General features: G+C 39.8%; 1 protein-coding gene across 2 annotated transcripts in view; it reads right to left on the bottom strand.

The window, feature by feature from the left end:
• Fbxo3 (F-box protein 3) overlaps positions 1–21,750 on the bottom strand; it is a 38,300-nt gene continuing 16,550 nt past the window's right edge. Inside the window, exons 4-11 of one of the 2 annotated variants that reach the window (XM_045156432.1) lie at positions 19,295–19,409; positions 17,132–17,336; positions 16,361–16,406; positions 12,892–12,976; positions 11,569–11,691; positions 8,930–9,045; positions 5,833–6,023; positions 1–1,009 (exon numbers count right to left, since the gene is read on the bottom strand). In XM_045156432.1, coding sequence (XP_045012367.1) covers positions 845–1,009; positions 5,833–6,023; positions 8,930–9,045; positions 11,569–11,691; positions 12,892–12,976; positions 16,361–16,406; positions 17,132–17,336; positions 19,295–19,409 — 1,046 coding nt within the window. In that variant the 3' untranslated portion in view covers positions 1–844. Of the gene's footprint in view, positions 1,010–3,430; positions 4,648–5,832; positions 6,024–8,929; positions 9,046–11,568; positions 11,692–12,891; positions 12,977–16,360; positions 16,407–17,131; positions 17,337–19,294; positions 19,410–21,750 lie in introns of those variants that run through there. The other variant, XM_045156433.1, reaches the window with a different exon arrangement.

Here is a 21,750-nt window from a genome sequence, read left to right as displayed (position 1 = left end):
TATAATTACAAAAAAAATCATGTTTCAGGAAAACATCCTAACCATAACATAAAATTCAAGCCACTTATCACAAGGTTAGACAATCAAGTGTATAAAGAAGAAACAAAACAGAAAGAGTATTTACAAGTTTAGACTACATGAGACATTGTGAAGTTTCTGTTAATAGCAGATACCTTTGCAAACTACATTTAAAGATGACGCATCTGTAAGTAATGGTGTAGTCTTTAACTTAAATTCAAAGTTACATTGAAGACTTTAAAAATTGTAAATGACAAAAAACTTTCAACTCAAGGTCTGTGTGATAAAGATTTTAAATTCATGGACAGATTGTCTAAGAAAGGACAAACCATTAGCATTCAAGTTATTTACTCAATTTGTTCCCTTTGAGTACAAAATATTAAGAATTGTTATGCTCGTTATAAATTTCATTCATTTCTAAGTAATTCACAACTGCAAGAGGTCTTTTCATAGTCATTCAGTCATATAGTTTCTTTCTATCCTTGTAAGGTTTTTCTGCTACATTTGAAATCCTTATTTAAAACACCTCACTGTCCATTTCTATATTTTTTAAGTAGAAAATATTTTTAAACAAAGAAATGTCTCTTAGAGAATTCCTCTTCCACTGATTACTGGAAGGGGAGGGGGAAGGTTGTTTCTTCCTCTATCTCAAAACCACAAAACAAACCAGAACAATTCAACTTCTAATATAGTATCCCATAGAGCCTAGGACTGGAACAATATCTCATGCTAGGGTCCAGCTGTGTGCTGAGCAGTTATTTACATTATTGAGAAATCTATTTCGCAGAGTCATCTCAGTGTTTCTATAGGCGGCAGCAGTAGCAGGCTAAAAGAGACGCGAGCAACGGCGTCTGCGGATGGGAACATCAAAGACCCTCCTCTGTATCTCCTCCTCCTCGTCTGATTCATCCATGTCTGCTGAATCGTCATCATTGTCTTCTTCCTCATGCTCTTCCTCTTCCATCTCTTCATAGTCATCAGGACCCATTTCCTTGAAAGAGAAAATAATCTTTTGATAAGAAAACACCCATCAGTTCTTAATAGTGATTCTACAGCTGAGAATGCAAATGACCAGACATATCAAATGAGCCTCCACAGATCTGAACAATATAATTCCATAAAGCACGTGTAGATGCAAGATTCTAGACAGTATATAGTAGCACATGTTGAATAATGCTCACTGGGGTTTTAATGGCAAACATTTCATTAAGACAGTACTTATTTTTCACAGCTGTTGGTAAATTCATACAAGGTAGAAAACACCACTCCTAACAATCCAAAATAAAGTTAGCAAGTCTTTGCCAACTTCTGTGTGTACAGAAAAGGGCACCTGAAAACATTAATCAGGTGTGATTTTATGCACTGTCAGCAAGAGATTTTTATTGATTTGCTACTGTGATGACACATTTTAATTCAAACATTGGTAACCTCTACTTTTGAAAAAAAAAGTTATTTTTTAGTTGCTTAAGACAACAGTTGTTATCTCCCCTGGTTCCTGTGACTGAGTGTCTGGGAAGCACTCAGTGGGGTTCTTCTAGCTTGGAGTCTCTTGTGGGGTGCAACTGGACAGCGGATGGAACCAAGTATCACCTCAAGGGCTTCTTCACTCGCTGTCTGGTACCTGCACTGGGACGACCCAAGCACCTGGAGCTGAAGTAGGCACTTCCTTCGCCTCTAAGTCATGCACCCATGTGGTCTCTGCAGCACAGCTGCTTCACGGCGCCTGGACATTTCGTACAGTGCCTCAGGGCACCACAGGCTCGTGTTTCAGGAGAGAGAACCAGGCTGAAGGCCTACTGCCATTTTCTAACTAGGCCTCAGATAGCATAGCAATGACAAGCACACCCATAAGGCCTGTTCCCCACTGCAGGGAAAAGGTAGCTTCTGCTTTGACATTTCACTTGCAGAGGCTCTAAATTGGACAGAGGTGATGAACACGCAGCATATGAGCAGCGTCTCGTGTTTGAGACTGGCTCTCATGATGCAGCCCAGATCAACCTCAGACTTGTCTGGTCTCATTTTCAGCCATATCACCCTTGCTCACTATACTGCAGCCATGTGGGCCCCCTTGGTTCAGATATACTAATAATTGCATTAGGACCCCCAACACTGGCTGTTTCTTTGGCCAAATACTCTTCTTCCACAGATCCACTTGGTTCCCCTCACTCCTTTTAGGTCACCAAGGTCTTTCCTGACACATCTTAACAGGATAGTCACTTTATCCTCTGGACTTATTTTTCTCCAAGGCACTTATTACTAGTTGACATAAGGGCATAATGTTATAGTCTATCTCTTCCAATCAGCAATTACAAGGCTGGAAGCGAGGTGTGGTGGCGCACACCTTTAATCCCAGCACTTGGGAGGCAAAGGTAGGAGGATCGTCATGAATTTGAGGCCACCCTGAAACTACATAGTGAGCTCCAGGACAGCCTGGGCTAGAGTGAGACCCTACCTCAAAAAATCAAAAAAAAAAAAAAAGGCTGGATTTTGAGTGTAGTATTTACTATAGTACGTGTTAAATGAGCAAATGAATTAAAGTAGGAGAAAGTGTGATTTAGGATTTATTATAACACAATAGCAATAATCAGAAAATACATACACAGATGTGACTTATGTTTCATTATTTGTAAGTTTGGATTTTTTTTTTTAAGGAATAAAGACTTTAATGTTCTATAGGAGGTACAAAAATCAGGAAGGGAAAAGTCTTCGGAACTTCTAAAGCAAGAGCTTCGGTAGTGAATTGCCAAGTATGTTAATGAAGACAAAAACTACCAAAGGACTCATATGTGGTTCAAGAGACCCTCAGGGCTGGAGAGATGGCTCAGCAGTTTAAGTGCTTGTGTGGAAAGCCTAATAATTAGGGTTCAATTCCCTAGTACCCACTTAATGCCAGATGCACAATGTGGCACAAGCACCTGGAGTTTGTTTGCAGTGGCCGGAGACCCTGGCGTGTCTTATCTCTCTCTCTTCTCTCTCTCTGCTTGCAATTTTTTTTTAAGAGAGAGAGCACCTCAGGTAAAAGTGTACCTCCAAGTAGCAGATGGGAGGAGGAACACCGAGAACAGTGGCCAGATGAACAGCAGGAGCTTCTCCAGCACTCTCCAGCAAGCCCAATCAACACCCACACGGACTGACCAATACGGAGCATGTGAGGAACAGGAATGAAGTCTAAAACCGTACTGGTAGAGGACAGACAAGGAGGAGACACTCTGACTTCCATGTCAAGGAGGCCAACAGAAACAAGAGGGGCTGACAACCACAGCCTGCTGCCTGCCTTCTTTACGAGACTAGAAGTCAGCTGATTTCTTTCTGCTAACCTTTCATCCTTGAGAGAGGTTTCTATATGGCAGGTCAACTACTTGTAGCTAGGCAGAAACTAAAACTCTAAATAAATGCATACTTAAGAGAAGGGTGAACATTCAGAAGATTTATTTATTGTAATTTTAAAAGGAATTGAAAATATAATGTTTTCAGTTTTAATTTTTAATATGATAAATACCAACATAAGCCATGTAAACCAGAGTTCTTAGAAGTCCTTCATGAGTTTTCCACATCTAAGGAGGCCACGAAGACTGCAATGCTCAAGAGCCACTGTCCTTGCATGGACTACTTTACACTCACCCTGACAAACACTGCAAACAAACATCAGAAGCATCAAGCTGACCCAACTCAAGTGCTGCCAAACCAAACCTCACATGCACTTTAATCTTCAGGACAAGGAATGTTATCAGAGATAAAGAGAGTGATTTCATAATGATAATAGAAGTATTTCCTTAAAAAAGGTGTAACAATGTAAGTATATTTCCACAAATCATGAAACTTCAAAATACATGAAGCAAACCTGACAGGAGTAAGAGAACAGACACAGCCGTATTTTTGTTGGAGATTCAACAATCATCTTTTTCAGTGGTTGACAGAACAAAAACCATGACAAGAACAATAAATGTATAGGTAACTTGAAAAACTCTGTCAACTAATCAAACAGCTTGACCTGTCATTTATAGAGTAAATTCCCCACATAGCAGAATATACATTCTTTTCAAATACATAAAGGTCATTTACCAAGATATATAACTTCTTTACATAATTTTGGCCATAAAACATTAAAAATATTAGAAATACAGAGTAAGTTCTCAAGCCACACAATTTTAAAAATCAATAACCAAAAAGATAATGTTTGGAAATTAACATTTCTCTAAAGTCACAAAGTTACAAAGGAAATTTGAGAATATATTGAGCTAAATGTGTGAAATACAGCTAAACGATGTTTAGAAACAAGTCCACACTCAATAATCCAATAATAATCACCTTCTAGCTTAAAAAGTTATAAGAAAAACCAATTAAACCCAAAGCAGGAAAGAAATCAAAACTGCAGAAATCAATAAATAAAAAAAAGGGCAAACAACAGAGGAAAAAAATCAGTGAAACTCAAAGTTGTTCCTTTAAGTGGTCAATAAAAGTGACAATTGTGTGATAAAAAGACATAAATTACTAAAAACAAGAGGATATATGACTACAGCTCTTGTAGTCATTAAAAGGATATCAAGGGAATATTGTGAAACTTTACGCCAATAAATTCAACATTTAGATGAAATGGACAAATTCCTTGAAAGGCACAAATTACCAAAACTGAAACAAGAAGAAATAGAAAATATGAATATTAAAAAATTAAATTCATATTTTAAATTCCCCTCCCCCACAAAAACTTCAGTTCCAGACAGCTTCACTGATGAATACCAGCCACCTAAGGATCAGAGGGCATCAAGCTCAGAGGATACTGGGCCAGCCAAAAATGCAACTCTGGTTTGCACTGAGCATGGTACTGTGCACTTGTAACCCTAGAACTAGAGAGGTTGAGGCATGAGGCTGGTAAATTCAAGGCCAGTCTGGGTAACATGAGACCCTGTCTTAAGCCCACCCCTAACCCACCCTGCCAAAAATAAATAAATAAATAAGTCAGAGAAGGAAAATGGAAGCCTGTTGCAGAAAGTAGCAAATTCTCAGTTCTGGAAACAGTTTCTAGCATTCTTCCACTGAGAAGAAAGTTAAAAACACTTTACTTATACATCCAGACTATAGGTCCTTTTCACCATACTAAGTGTAGTGACCCAAAAGCTCATCATTACTTTTTTGTTTCCAAACTCTTGGAGTTAAGAATTTGTCATATCTTAGTCCAATTAATATTCTGTCCATCTTCCTTAGACTTACTTCAAATTCCCTCACCCCAGGAGCTAGAGGGCAGTTTCTGAGCACTTAATGCCTACAACTGAGGTATATTTTGAATATGGTATTCATATTTTATTCCTATTATAGAACTTTATTATTTTGCTTAAGAATTTTATAGCTCATAAAATTAGGGTTACTGTTACACCTATCACAAAACAACCCTAAGAATGAGGTTTTAAAAAGAAACCTGGTTGACTTGAGAAATGATTTCAGAGACTGCTAAAAGTATTAAGTCTACCCATTAAATCCTCTAATGATCTCTATATGATACTTGTTTACTAAATTAACAGTGATTTCCCCAGTCTTTTCTAACTGGTATAGTTTTGTCCTCATGTAGGCCACAGAATGCTGGAAGCAGTGGGAAAGAAGCTAAACCTTAAAACCAGGCAATAGTACAGCTTCCATGGTGGAAAACTAGGGAGCTTACATGAACTCGCTCAACAGCTCCACATACTACCCCCCTCCCAACGTACTTCTTGGAATGTCCCAGGTTCTCTGGGATATCATTTAGGAACCACTAAACAAATATCTTTCTTTAGAGGCAATTCTGAATTACTTAAGACAGCACTAGTGAAAAGCTTAACTTACCAATCGAGCTATAGACACCCTGAATGTTGGACATGCCATGTGAAATCGGGGAATGGCAACATTAAAGATCTTGTCCTTAAAGTACAGAAAATGGAAAGTGTAGTATCCCTCCATGTATCCTGATGTTGTAGAAAACGTGGTACAGCTTGTGTACTCATATATCCGACCTGGGCTGATGATCGGAAATTCACCTGCAGGGAAAACAGTAACAATAAACCACAGCACATAGTTCAGGTCTGCCTTATAATAAATAAAATATATTCTTTAAGATACCATGAAAGTAGTATCAAAGTAAATACACACAGGAAAAAACAACAACAACAAAAAGTAAAACCTGACAAGCAATATTTAAAAATGTTGACAGTGATAAAATCCCAGATATTTAATTCTCTTGACATTTTTTCCATAGACCTCCAATTCTCTACAAGGTAGCAGGTTGGGGGAATAACTAACACGACAAATTTAAAAGTTGACACCATTTAAGACATTACTAATAAAAAGTGTCACACAGTGGAACATTCAGGAGCCATAGATTACTACTAGCAAATTTTCAATGCCAGAGATGGGATACCTTCCAGTGAGTTGTTGGCCATGAAGGTCACTGATACCCCCAAAACATTACAGGACATTGCCAAGGCTCTTGGTTTCCCACCAGGAATAGATGGTAAAAACCCTACTGCTGAAGACTCCACACCCTTGGGCTGCAGGTCACTGAGAAATCCTGCTGAAGCTGAGCTGAAAACCTCCTCCATGTAGACCAGCTGACATAAAGCTGGGAAAAGACATGCTGCATGCAGTTCAATGGGAGAGAGAGTAATCACTGGTGGAGATACTCACATGGACACTGTAAACCTTATATTTGGCCAGCCAGGCCAAATGAGCCAATGGGTGCAATAGTGGCATGTCCGTTATGGGGGAAACCAACTGCCCTCTAATTTGACTGGAGGTCTACTCCATGGAAGGGAATACATCCCTGATATTGAAAATCTACAACAGGGGTAGTCATAAGCCCTAGGGGTGTAACATTTGCTGCTGTCTGGTTAAATGTATATACTATGCTCACCAAACTGCCCAGTAAGCACTTTTCTTGATGTTCATACCCATATATTAATGCTACTCTCACTTTTGGTTAGAGAAGCTTCTCTTTTCAGATGGCAGGGACCTTGGGATGACTCAGAAGGCACCATGGTGCTGAGAAGAAATGACAGAGTAGTGCTCAGCACTGCAATATCTCTATCACCTCTTCCAAGGCTCAGGGTCCATTGAGGAAGAGGTAGTAGAAGAATGTAAGAGCCAAAGAAAGGGTAGGATTACTTACAATGTGATCCTCCAGACACAAAATGGCCTGGGTATCCATGAACTCACAGTGTCTGACACTACCTACACAAGACCATCATAATTAGGAGGAAAAGATCATGACATCAAAATAAAAAAGAGACTGATTGAGAGGGGGAGGGGAATATGATGGAGAGTGAGATATTGTCTACAATTATGGAAGGTGTCAATAAAAAAATTAAAAAATAAAGAAAAAACAACAACAACAAAAAGTCACAGGTTATTGCTCAAAGATAAGGGCAATCTGACTTTAACAGTAGCAAGAGACTAAACCTAACATTGTGAAGATATAACCTGAGTAGTCAGGCAAGTCAAATGTCACCTACAAAGGAGTTTGTGTACCAATGAACCAAATAACCACCACCACAACAACAAATTCTAGCTTTTGGATTTAATAAAATTCCTTAGCACTAGATTCTCAAACAAATCTAAGATAAATTCATTAAAGATACATACAGATCATTAATCTATTTAGGGCATTAGTTTAGAAAACTTTAATTAGGCCTGATGGATGGTTCAGGCATATAATACCAGCTACTTGGGAAGCTGAGGCAGGGGGATGGAAAGTTCAGGTCAGGCTGTGCTGGAGAGTAAGTTCAAGGCTAGTCTGGGCAACTCTAGGAGAACTTCTTTTGAAATAAGTAAAAATAATGATGATGTTGTGAGGGTGATCTGCCTGTGACATCTGTCACCCACTGACTGCCAGGGTTGATTCAGCTGCTCTGGCGGGCTAGGCGGGGTCCTCTTCCTCCCTCACTGCTCCATGGATCTCCATGTGTGTCCCTCCTGAAGCTGCATGCTAGGCTGAAGAGGATAACCTCTCGAAAACACAAGGACTGCTCTGCAGTCAAGGGCATAGGAGGAGCTGTGGTCTCCTGCTAGAACCTCTACAGAAGCACTCCGGAAGCAGAACAGGGGCCAGGGATGTAGCTGGGAGCACAGCGCCTGCCCGAGCGTGCACAAGGCTCGGCGTTTGGGCTCTAGCACTGCTAGAAAGAAAGAGCGATAGAGGTAGGGAGAGAAGAGAGGGGAGGGGGAGGAGAAAGAAAGATATGAGAAGGGGTAGGAAGGGAAAGAGGGAGGGAGACAGGCAGACACAGACAAGCAAACTGACTTCTGCATGTGCTTGGGCCTGACAAGTACAAGGCTTCCCGTATGTTATTTTCTTTTTTAAATTTTTAAAAAATTTATTTTATTTGGGGGCGGAGGGGGTAAAGAGAGAGAGAGAATGAATGAATGGGTATACCAGGGCCTTTAGCCACTTCAAACAAACTCCAGATGTATGCACCACCTTGTGCATCTGGCTTACATGGGTGCAGGGGAATTGAACCTGGGTCCTTTGGCTTTGCAGGCAAGCACCTTAACCACTAAGCCATCTCTCCTGTCCAGGTATGTTATTTTCCATTTTCCTGAAGCACACATTCAAGCCCAAAGACTGACAATTCAGAAGTGTATTCAGATGAGTATCCTATACTCATTATTTAAAAAGCTGAATGTTAATGACAACACAAACTAAAGTAAATGAAATTCAAACCACAAAAGTTTATCCTGTTGATCTTAACATCTACCCTCAAACTTCAAAAAGATTACCAAGTTATTTTCTTTCTATCCTATGCCACAGAACATAATCATAACTAGTTAGCCTGAGTTGGTATTTTAGAAAAGTTGTTTCAAGGGGCACAGCATTAGAATGACCTCTATGCATTATATTTATGAATCTCCGAGTCAAGTGATATTTAGTGTTCAATCACGGGTTGCATACCAACTACTCCAGGTCCTTGAACTTCTTCGACATCGCCTTTAGCATTTGTTATTCTCCAGTAGCGACTGTCTAACTGACAGGCCTTCTCAGGAAGTGCGTCCTTTGACATTTCAATCCTGGAAAAGGAGTGAGGCACGAATTGGCTTTGCTTTCTTTTGCAGAACAGCAGCACTGCAGGTACTCCTCGGCAAGAACATTTCCAAAGGACATGAAGAAATCTAACGCATTTTTCTACATTCTCTAAGACTCTGCCTGCCTTAATTAGCTTAATTACTCCACAGAAATACTTTCAACTCAACTTCTGCACCTGGCTTTCAGTGAGGATCAAAAACAGAAAGGGTGATGGAAACATGTGCAAATGCCATTGTGAAAGCTATCTTTGCCTCTTCAAATAAAAATCTCTTTGGGGGCTAGAGAGATACTTAGTGGTTAAGACGCTTGCCTGCAAAGGACCCAGGTTCAATTCCCCAGGACCCATATAAGCCAGATGCACAAGGTGGCACATGTATCTAGAGTTCATATGCAGTGGCTGAAGGCCCTGGCACACCTATTCTCTCTTTATCTGCCTGTCTCTCTCTCTCAAATAAAATAAAATAAATAAAAACCTAAAAAAATTCATTTAGCAAATGTAGTAGGCTCTCACTCTAGCCCAGGCTGACCTGGTGTTCACTATGTAGTCTCAGGGTGGCCTCCAACTCCAGGTGATCCTCCTACCTCTGCCTCCCAAGGGCAAATGCTTTCTAAAACACAGTACCATGAAACATTTCTAAAGAACACATAGTCTTTTACTCATGATAAAGCTATACAACCCAGTTCTGGTTTCCCATTAGCTTCTAAAAGGCTCAAAGGAAAACGTCACCAGTTACTGGCATTGTACTTCCACTTTGTTTTTGTTTCTCTCACCTTCCCTGTTTCTACAGGAACCTGCTGTTGCTCATTATCACTTTGTACATCCCGAAAGTTTATGCATTTATGTTTCAGACATGCTGAAGTTGAAAGCAGGGTAAAAACTAACAAACAAGAAGTATCTACACCCATGTGTGAACATATTACAGGCCACATACTAGAATGCTTCCGGGTAAGTATATAGCAGTAAAACGCTTCAGCATGTATGCATGGACTATATACATGGGTGTATGTGTAGGTATATAAATAAGTATATTTTACAGAAAAGCATCCTTAATCTCTTAGAGCAATAAATCACCTTTATGTCTAAGCATAAAATACTTCTAACTAAAGTAAGTTTAATATATGTATTTGGAGGTAGGGTCTGGCTCCAGCCCAGGCTGACCTGGAATTCACTATGTGGTCTTAGGGTAGCCTGGAACTCATGGCCATCCTGTTACCTCTGCCTTCCAAGTGCTGGGATTAAAAGCATGTGCCACCACGTCCAGCTTAAAATTTTTGTTTTCATATTTAGGCAAATCAAACACCTAATGCCATGTATGATATATGAAGCACTCAATAAATACTAGATTTTAAAATGAAATATAGACAGGTCAGGTAAAATTTAAAACACAGGATTTCTGTTTGCCAATTTTACAGCTTCTAAAATTCATGGTAACATGGTAAAATAGAGCTTTGACAATTATAACTTTGTGGTCCATGTCCCACAGTACTGGACACAATAGTTTATGCACAGTACATATGGAAGAAATAACTTAGAGGCTAAAATCAGTCTTTTGTTGTTGTTTTTTTGAGGTAGGGTCTCACTCTAGCTCAGGCTGACCTAGAATTCACTATGGAGCCTCAGGGTGGCCCCGAACTCACAGCAATCCTCCTACCTCTGCCTCCCGAGTGCTGGGATTAAAGGCGTGCGCCACCATGACTGGCTCTAAAATCAGTCTTTTGTGAACACTATATTATAGAAAACTTATTCACCCTTCTCCCAACTTTAGAAAGAACAAATAGTTGCTTAGTGATATAGTGCTTGCCTGACAGGCACAAGGCCCTTTGTTTGATCCCCAGGACCACAAAACAAAACACAATCAAAAAGCCTAAACTAAAGCCTGGTGTGGTGGCAAATGCCTTTAATCACAGCACTTCTGAGGCAGAGGTAGGAGGATTACTGTGAGTTCAAGGCCTACCTGAGACTACAGATGAGTGCGAGGGTCAGCCTGGGCAAGAGTAAGACCCTACCTCAAAACAATAGCAACAAAAACCTACATTGCATTTTATACATCATGACAAATATGGCAATAGCAGCAACACAGCCTCACTGACTGAAAGTGACTGTGGTTTGGGAGCACATGTGTTCAAGGCTTGGCTCTTCCTTGGTGGCACTATTATGAAGTGTTTGGATCCACAGGATTAACCTCATCATTCCACTGATGAATAACTCAGCTTTTAGGAGATGGGGCCTGGTTGAAGGATGTAGGTCATTGGGCGTGGGGGGGGGGTTATCTTTGAAGGATATTTCTTACTTACTCTTGTGTTCATCTCTGTCTCTGCCTCCTGCCCCCTGCTATATGCTTCCATTCTATGATGTTCTGCCTTACCACACATAGGTCCAGAAATGACAGAGTGGACTGAAGCCTCTGAAACCATGAGCCCCAACACACCCATCCTCTTTTAAGTTGATTTCCTCAAGCATTTTGTCATAGTGAAAAACTGACTGTATCCCCATTTACAATTCTCACCTGATTCGGTATGTGAAGAAATAGTGGGGTGGGTGTACAGAGCTGAGCTCTGGCAGAAATGACGTGGAAACTGAAACAGTAATATCCCCAGTTGTTGCTACACATTCTGGATCATGAACATATCTAGTAAATTAAAACAGTAAACATTTCAATTCTACAAAAAAAGTCTTAAAGATAAGACATACAATAGCTTTATGATCCACATTTTAAATAGCACTTGATACAGTCCTATAAAACATAGAAGAAAATTATAAACATGCTAGAAAACTTAGGGACTCTACCTGAGTAATGGTAGCAATCAAAGACAAGCATCAGTGGTTCAAATAATGGCTCTGAAATCAGTGTGGAGAAAGGGCTTCTCAGTTTTCAGAGCTATGAAAATGTTGGAGACATCTGAAAACCTGGCTTCATTTACTAAATAGTGATCCTGACAATAAAAATATGGAAGCAGGTCTGGAGAGATGGCTTAGTGGTTAAATGCTTGCCTGTGAAGCCTAAGGACCCCGGTTCAAGGCTCGACTCCCCAGGACCCACGTTAGGCAGATGCACAAGGGGGCACATGTGTCAGGAGTTCGTTTGCAGTGGCTGGAAGCCCTGGTGCTCTCATTCTCTCTCTCTCTCTCTCTCCCCCACTCTCAAATAAATAAAAATGAACAACAAAAAAAATTTAAAAAATATTGAAGCAGATTGGAACTCTTATTAGTCTCTTGTTCCAAAGTCTATAAACTAGAAGTCTTTAACTGCAACTAACCTATTACTTCTGCAACACCGCTACTGTATCACCTCTACTACTAATGGCCACACTTGAGTGTTTCACTCAGAGATAATCATGATTGCCAGGATGAGTTGTTGACTTGCTTTTCATAAGAAACCTATTAATTGGCAAACCACCTTTGGTTCTTTTCTTGTAGTGAAATTATATAGCGATTGTCAAGCCATAAATCCTAAATCAAAATCAGTTTTTCCTCTTGATTCTTCAAGACAAGAAAAATACTGGCTGATTTAGTGTTTGGATGTTTTGGCTTTGAAATGAGAATAAAACAGTGAGATTTAAGATAATCAGATGTTCTGTAATTAACCTTCTAGGGAATTTTCACCCCATGACCAGATGACTTTTTCTGATTTAGTCATTTCAATCTACAAAGTCCCAAATTAAGCCAGGCATTGTGGCACATGCCTTTACTCCCAGTGCTGAGGAGGCAGAGGTGGGAAGATTGCTGTGAATTAGAGGCCAGCCTGGGAATACAGAATGAGTTCCAAGTCAGTCTGGGCTAGAGTGAGATCCTACCTTGAAAAACAAACAAAAAGCCCTGAATGAAATACCTGAAGATTTGGTCTCTGATGATGGGAAAGCCACCTGATACAACATTGTTGACATAAGACGTAAACCAGTCCGTAAAGGTAGCACCTACAAGCCAGGAAGGGAAAATGAGTAAAGGAGAAATAAAATACACATAAGAAATGAACAATTAGAACTTCCTTATGCTTAAGATACCAAAACCAGAAACATTTGTAGATATAAATCTGCCAGTCCTCCACTGGCCAATGTTTACTCTCAGTCCTATCTAACCTTGTTTCCTTGGTCTTCTCCACTTCTCCTCACTGCCCCCAACACTTGTTAGAAGTACTATTTTTGTTTTACATTTATAATAATTGGTTCTGATATAATGACGAAAAATGGCATTAACTCCTAGAGCATATGGGACAGTGGAGATAGTTATGTGTAGGATGATGAGGGTCCAACCTAGGTATATCTATCCTGATTCATGTGCAAATTCTGACAGAAGCCAAGCCCAGTCTAGACATCAACCAGGAAATGACACTTTGGAGTTTTGAGTATCAGGCCAATCCTACAGTAGTCTACTTGCTAACACATGTTCAATGGCCAGCTCAAAGCAGAGCAGAATTATTGGCATAGTGTAGTCCAGACCATGTCTATGATGTACTAAATGGATCAGTAACAAGTATTTAGATGAATTAAGTTTAAGCTTTCTAGGGAATACAGACAGCATAACTACTGGGCCTCCATACAGCTCAATGCTTAGCATATCTAGTAAGTTTCCTTGTAACCTGGTTTCTTTTTTAAAAAGTATGTACATATGTGTGCATCAGGGTCTCTGGTCACTGCAAACTAATGGCAGATGCTTTTTGTCTGACTTTACTTGCACCACATTTGTAAAAAATATTTATTTATGAGAGAGAGAAAGAGAAAAGGAGAGAATGGGTGTGCCAGGGCCTCTAGCCACTGGAAACAAACTCCAGATGTATGCGTCACCTTGTGCATCTGGCTCACGAGGGTACTGAAGAATGGAACCTGGGTCCTAACTGCCAAACCATCTCTCCAGCCCATATTTGCACCACATTTGGTTTAAAATTTATATTTGAGATCAAAAGAGGGAGAGATTGAGAGAGAGAGAGACAGAGACACAGACAGAGAATGGGCATGCCAGGGCCTTTAGTCACTGAAGATGAAGTCCAGAAGCATGTACCACCTTGTGCTTCTGGCTTATATGGTTCCTGGGGAATTGAACCTGGGACCTTTAACTTTGCAAGCTAGTGCTTTACCCACTAAGCCATCCCTCCAGCCCTGGTGTCACTTTTTAAGTTTAGCTTACTGTGGGTGGTTTGGGGATTGAACCAGGCAGGCTTTGTAAGCAAGCACCTTTAACCTTTGATCTGTCTTCCTAGGCCCTGTAATCTGCTTTCAATTAACTCAGTTCTCCACAATGCCACATGACTGTCAGATGCTCAATTTATAACATTTACCAATTATGTTCTTTAGGGAATGACAGAAGACCTAATTTGGCTTGTAATTAAGGATACAACCCTTAAAACAATAAAAGCTATCAAATGAGAAAAAGGCATATATAGTTAGCTCTTTTTTATGACTGTTCTTACCCATTATGTATTAAATGTTTTTGTTGTCAAAGATCACTAGTCATTTATCCATTTTGAGTAAGATTTAAGTTTATAGAAAACAACACACAAAAGCTCAGGTTTTTTTTTTTTTTTTTCAAGGTAGGGTCTCACTATAGCCCAGGCTGATCTGAATTTCATTATGTAGTCTCAGGGTGGCCTTGAACTCACAGCAATCCTCCTACCTCTGCCTCCTGAGTGCTGGAATTAAAGACATGCACCACCACACCCAGCTAAGATAGTTTTTAAAAATTTTTATGTGTTGTTTGTTTATAATTCCTTTTTCTCATATTTTCAGCTTTTATTTTTTTACAAATTTTTAATATACCACTTTGTATACTTTATGGACTAAAATATTTTAAAAACAAATTGCTTACAGTTTGCATAAAAAAGAAATAGGCATGGTATATATGTAATTGTACTTTACTACTGCAGTATTTTTGTTGTTATTTTTAGGTAAGGTTTTGCTCTAGCCTAGTCTGACCTGGAAATAACTATGTAGTCTCAGAGTGGCCTCGAACTCACGATGATCCTCCTACCTCTGCTTTGCAAGTTCTGGGATCAAAGGCATGCAACGCCATGCTCAGCTCTTAGTTTGACTTAAAAAAAAAATATTTGAGAGAGAGAATGGGTGCACCAGGACTTCTACCTGCTACCAACAAACTCAAGATGCATGTGTTGTTACCTTGTGCATCTGGACTTAGGTGGGTACTGGAAAAGTGAACCCAGGGCAGCAGACTTCGCGAGTGCCTTAAGTACTGAACCATCTTCCCAGCCCCAAAGTGTGTTTTTTAAAGTGAGGACAAAATGGGCAGCATTCACTAAGCTCACGTGGCACAGCTTCTAGTAACAGTGCCCCAAACACCAGGAGGCATCTTCTTGTGAGCTACCAAAGATACTAAGAAAGTAAAACTCAGCTGAGAGATGATGAAGATTTAATTTCCATGTTGTAAGGCAGTCTACCTTTAAAGTAAGTCCATGTTTGGGAGTTGATAGTTCCAAGGTTTTATCAAGACAGTTTAAAAAAAAAAAAAAGATGCTCTCATCTTCTGCCCAAGAATTAACTTCCCACCTCATCTCTTCTTAGTATAGCACATATTTCATTCTAGGAGAAATTCCAGCTTCTATCATAGTATTATCTGACCTTAGTACTATTGCCACAGTGTTTTATTTTGTACTATTTTCAGACAATCATCAAATTAAAAATAGCTCAAGAGCAGAGCAGCAGCTTTTTCTATTGATCAGGCAGGCTTTGATTCATAACTTACGTAGCACTGCTGGGTTAGAACTGTGATAGTCATCTTTGAAAATGTGTTATACCAAGATGCCAAAGAGGGCAGTGAGCAGGGACATAACATCCTGATGGTACTTAACTTAGAAACCAGAGACTACAAGAGTCAGAGTGAGAAGAAAGCTGGGGCCTAAGTTTAAAAGCTATAAAGGGCTGAGAAGGTGGTTCAGCAGTTGAAGGCACTTGCTTGCAAAGCCTGACAGCCTGGGTTCAATACCCACAAAAAGCCAAATGCCTAAAGTGGTAGATGCATCTGGAGTTCTTTTGCAGCAGCAGCAGGCCCTTTGCACACCCATTCAATGCATGTATGGGTTAAAGGAACTACATGCACAGAGAAATTTTATGTATTTTAATTACCTAGAACTCAAAATACAAATTATATAGGATATATTTTTTCCAACCAGAAACAAAATTCAAAAAAAACCACAAAAGTTGTTCCAATAAAAGCTTAGAACTAGATCGTACTTTATAAATTGCAAAGTCTTAAAAACCCAAATGTGAAATTGCCAGCTGTCTGTGTAACTCAATGTATTACCATTTTTTTTTAATCAGGAAAAAAAGGAAAAAGACTGTTTTTCCTCCTACCTATGATAAACATGTCAATAGCAGCAGGATTCCGAGCCATTTGGTCCTACATGAGAGAAAAAAAAAAGTCATTGGCAGAAATAAATTTCTTTTTACTCAAGATTTTTTTCCCTGGAATACAGGAAAACAGATAAAAATAATTGAGGTATTCTAATCACTACTCTGATATTTCTGTGCAGTTCCTGCTCTTACAAAGATTTTTATGTAGGCCTACTCTAGAAAATTTTGAGGAATACCTATTACTTCTCTATACAATATAAGAAAGTATACTTCAATACTGCTGGGCGTGGTAGCACACACCATTAATCCCAGCAGTTGGGAGGCAGAGGTAGGAGTATTGTTATGAGTTCAAGGCCACCCTGAGACTACATAGTGAATTCCAGGTCAGCCTGGGCTAGAGCAAGACCCTATACCTCAAAAAACCAAAAATAAAAATAAATTAAAAAAAGGAAATTATCTTTCAAGAATATAACTAAGAAGTTGAAATAATAAGATAGATGACTTGTTTTCCCAGTACACCTTTGGATTCAGTCAGGAACTTGAACAGTTCTAGAATGTTCAAAAGCTAAACTTACATATTCCAATTAACAAATAAAAAGTTCATCATTAGTTTTCTTCTCCCTTAAAACAAATCACAACTTTTCTTATATGTATATCTATAGTTCATTAAAGTGCATATTGCTCCAAGTCTTTTTTACAGCCCTGAAAAGATCTGATGCACAAATTTCTGTTTTTATCAGAACACATCCTGGGCCACAATGAACCACTGACCGGACATTGGTAGAAAACTTCATTTTTGTTTCGGCCCTCTGCAGCTTCCACCGCTATGTACTGACTCAAGCCAGTATGTATGCAAAATGTTAAAGGCAGACAGTATTTTAGCCCCTGTCTCTGCTGGAATCCTCCGGCCGCAGTATCAACATCCAGCAAATCTTCAGAGCGATAGTGATTTGACAGTGCCATGCTTCCCAACAACCTGAGGAGAACAGAGACTCAAAAACATAAAACATGGGCTGGAGAGATGCTCAGTGGTTAAGGTGCTTGCTTGCAAAGCCTAATGACTTGGGTTTGATTCCCCAGTACCCACATAAAGCCAGATGCACAAAGTAGTACATGCATCTTGGAGTTTGTTCACAGTGGTTAGATGCCCCGGCATACCCATTCTCTCTTTCTTTCTCTCTCTCCTTGCAAAAACATCATCTTCTTGATGAATAATTTCATGTTGATAGCTTTCTTATTTACTCTTTTGATCAGAAAGATGATTCTGGCTTAAATATTAAAAATAAATGTCTAAATTGGTGGCTAGAGAGGTGGCTCAGTGAGCAAGAATGCTTGTTATCCAAGCATGAGGATTCGGTTAAATTCCTAGTACCCATGCAAAAATCTATACACGGCTGTGCATTCCTGTAATTCCAGTGCTAAGTGGGGCAAAGCTAGGAGAATTGCTAAGACTCCCTGGTCAGCCAGCCTAAGCTAACAGCAGCTCCAGTGAAAGACTCAGTCTCAGGGAAATAAGAAGAGCAACTGGGGAGGACACCCAACGTCTTCCTTTGGCCTTCACAACATGCACACAAGCACATGCATCTCACACTCACATGCATGCACAACACACACACATACACTGCACATATGATACATATACCAAAAAAGGCTAAACTATCTAAATGCCAATCTTTTTAAAAGAAATATAATTTCATCACTTTCAAGAACCTATCTTTTGGGCCTAGGGAGATTTCTCAGTGGTAAAAGATGCCAGCAAAGCCTGCTGGCCCAGGTTCAACTTCCCAGCCACCTATAGGCATTGCAGTGGCAAGAAACCCTGGTGTACCCATGCACACATGCAGATATACACATGCAAATAAATAAATTTTTAAAAAGAATCTATCTTAAGCTGCTCACGGTGGCTTATATCCATAACTCCAGCACATGGAAAGACTGAGGCAGGAGGACTGCTGCAAGTTTTAGGCCATCTGGCACTACAGAGTAACTGTGTCTCTCAAAACAAAACAAAACAAAACTACTTAATCCAGGAAATGGCATGCATCTATCATCCCAGCTATTCAGGTGGCTGAAACAGCGGGATGGTGAGCTCATGGCCAGCCTGAGCTACATAATAAGAACCTGTTGCCAAAAAAAAAAAAAAAAGTATTTCACATGAAACCAGACCACTTCTCAAAACTGTCACTTGAGCTAGGTGTGGTGGCACATGCCTTTCATCCCAGAACTTGTAGAGGCTGAGATAGGGGGAGTGCTGTGAGTTTGAGACCAGCCTGGAATTACAGAGTGAGTGTGCCAGGTCAGCCTAAGACAGAGTGGGGCCCTACCTCAAAAAAAATAAAGAAAAAATAAAATAAAAATAAAAAACACAAAAAGTCTCACATTTGACATATGTGTTGTAAAAAATTAACGTGTGTGTATGTAGGCGTCAAGCATTACTAGGAGTCACTGATGAGATTCCTCTCCTAAGTCTCACTGCTTAGACTATGTGCAAATAATCACCTCTATGCTCAAATTTATGACCTTACCACATAAGTTTTGGGCAAATCTTAACAAGATTTGCTCTTAAAATATGATAAATTCTCAACTTTCTCAGGTTTAAATTTGGTATGAAAACAGACAAAGAAAATCCATGTGAGCTCCAGATTCAGTGAGAAACCCCATTTCAAGGAAATAAGGCAAACAAGCAATAGAATACCCACTATGTTCCTCTCGCCAGCCTCCAGCATACATGCTCAGATGCACACACATGCATACACTACACACACACACACACACACACACACACACACACACACACAAAGCTATAACTCTTATGGATTGCTAGAAGGAAGAAGAGGGAATTCCTATAGTTTAGTTCTTTAATTTATTAAGGATAACTTGAATCAATATAATAATTCCTAACATTGAAAATTATTAAAACATCAAACACCTTACCCAGGAACCACTAACTTCTGCCCATTGTGGATCCGGTATGAACACCGGTAGTCATCAGGAAGCTTGCAACCAATCTGAGCCTCCACAGCATCCAGGTCTTCCTCACGAGCACCTTCTGCAAATGCACACCAAACAGGAAACCATGAATGCACAGTACAATTTCAATCTAGAGCTCCAGCTACTATCCTATCCAGTGAGACAACCTTGGGGCATCTGAATTCTGTCCAAAATATAGTACTAAAGTATAGGGAAATTAATTGAAATTTCCTTTGAAGTACTGAGTGCCAGGTGTGGTGGCTCACACCTTTAATTCCACCACTTGGTAGGCTGAGGCTGGAGGATCAGTGGGAGTTTGAGACCAGCCTGAGGCTACAGAAGGAGTTTTAGGTCAGTCTGGGCTACAGTACAGAACCTGCCTCAAAAAACAAAAATAGGGGCTAAAGAGATGGCTCAAATGATTCAGACACTTGCCTGCAATGCCTAATGACCCAGGTTCGATTCCCCAGTACCCACATAAAGCCAGATGCACAAAGTGATGCATGCATTTGGAGTTCATTTGCAGTGACTACAGACCCTGGCACAGCCACTCTCTCTCCCCTCTCTCTGTCTCCTTAAAAATAAGTAATTAAAAAAAAAAAAAAAGATAAGCCAGGTGTGGTGGTGCACGCCTTTAATCACAGCACTTGAGAGGCAGAGGTAGGAGGATCGTAGTGAGTTCGAGACCACCCTGAGACTACATAGTGAATTCTAGGTCAGTCTGAGCTAGAGTGAGACCCTACCTCAAAAAAAAAAAAAAAAAAAAAAAAAAAAAGATAAAACAAATAAGCAGCCCTGAGCAAACCAAGTTCTAAGTTTCCTCTCTGCAGGGAAAACAGGTATAGAGAGTGAATGTGAAAAGGGGGTACCAATAAGATGCAAAATAAGTGTTTATCTTGCAATACAAACATTATAGTAGATCTCATTTTTCCAAATGTAATATATTTAGACTGCTGTAACTTCTCTAAACTTAAGTTCTCTATAGTTGTAATGTAGTATTTTTATGGAAATATAGGATATGAGATGCGGGTTTGTGCTGTAAGGAGGCTACTAACTTGAATTTCAGTTTGTATATTTGTGAACTTACTATGTATTCTGACTATAGCAAGCAGGAATACAAATAAAGAGGTGTACTTTCAGTTAACAGGTTACCAGGTTGCAGGCCAAACCTCTCACCACTGAATGTAGATCAGAAAAATTCTGTAGAAGACATTAAACAACCAAACATAAAGTAGTCAGGTATGATGGTGCATGCCTGCAACTTCAGTACTCAGGAGGCTGAGACAGGAGGAATGAGAGTTCGAGGTGGACTAAAAAATGCAAAAGCAAAAACAAAAACAAAAACAAAACATGGGGCTGGAGAAATGCTTTCTTGCAAAGCCTAAGGGCCTGGATTTGATTCCTCAGTAGTCATGTAAAGCCAGATGCACAAAGTGGTGCATGAATCTGGGATTTGCAATGGCAGGAGCAGGAGACCCTGGCATGCCCAAAACACACACACACACTTTTTTTTTCTCTCTCTCTCAACTAACTAACTAATAAAATAAAATAAAAATTTTTAAAAAACACAAGAGGTCTGGCCAGGCATCAGAAATAACTTTATTTTTTAAGCAATTGCCAGCTCTAAAAGAAAGTAAGACTTGAAAGGCCAAGTCGCTGAGCCAAGCAAAAAGCACAACTGCAGGAGTGAAGGATAAAATTGAGAGACCCAAAAGAAATAACGCGTAAATAATTAAACAATGGTACTGCCACTGTTTGACAAATCATTGTGAACCAAAAAACCCAGGCTTGGCTCAGATAAGGAACTAGCTGACTAACCACTGACCTTTGCTTCTGTAACTCATGCTCGCTTGCTCAATAGGACATTCCAGAAATACTTAACTGTGGGGGCCTCCAGCCTCTTGCAATAGATAGGTTCTGCAAGCAGTCTGCTGACCAGAGATAAGCAACTAGCAGAAATGTTCCTGTGCGTGCCTTCTTGGAACCAATCATTTTAAAAGATGCGATGTGATATAACCCCTTTGCCCCCTTCCTGCTCTTTTTCCTTTATAAACCCCTACTTTTAGAAGGTCGGGGCTCTCTCCCACTCCCGCTGCATCGGTCCGTGTGGATGGAGACCCTGCTTAAGCTTGACATTAAAAGAAACCTGTTGCTTTTACATTCGAGTGTCTCCTCTGGGTGACTCCTGGGTGACCAGAGGTCTTGGCTCCTGGTCAGAAATCTTAGCACAACAAAAATGTTAGATTTTAGAATTCATAAAGGGGAAAGGACTTGATTTAAAAAAACATTTTTGGCTAGGATATACAAATCAGTGTGAACTGAATGAAAATAGACTAGTCTTCACAGACAAAAGCCCAGACTAATCACTAAGCCATCTCTCCAACCATATTTTGATTTTTTTTTTTTTTTTTTTTTGCAGC

Source organism: Jaculus jaculus, chromosome 8 (assembly GCF_020740685.1).
Source record: "Jaculus jaculus isolate mJacJac1 chromosome 8, mJacJac1.mat.Y.cur, whole genome shotgun sequence".
Lineage (NCBI taxonomy): Eukaryota > Metazoa > Chordata > Mammalia > Rodentia > Dipodidae > Jaculus > Jaculus jaculus.
The sequence above is the reverse complement of the archived record's forward strand: the minus strand, read 5'-3'. Positions and strand labels throughout refer to the sequence as shown.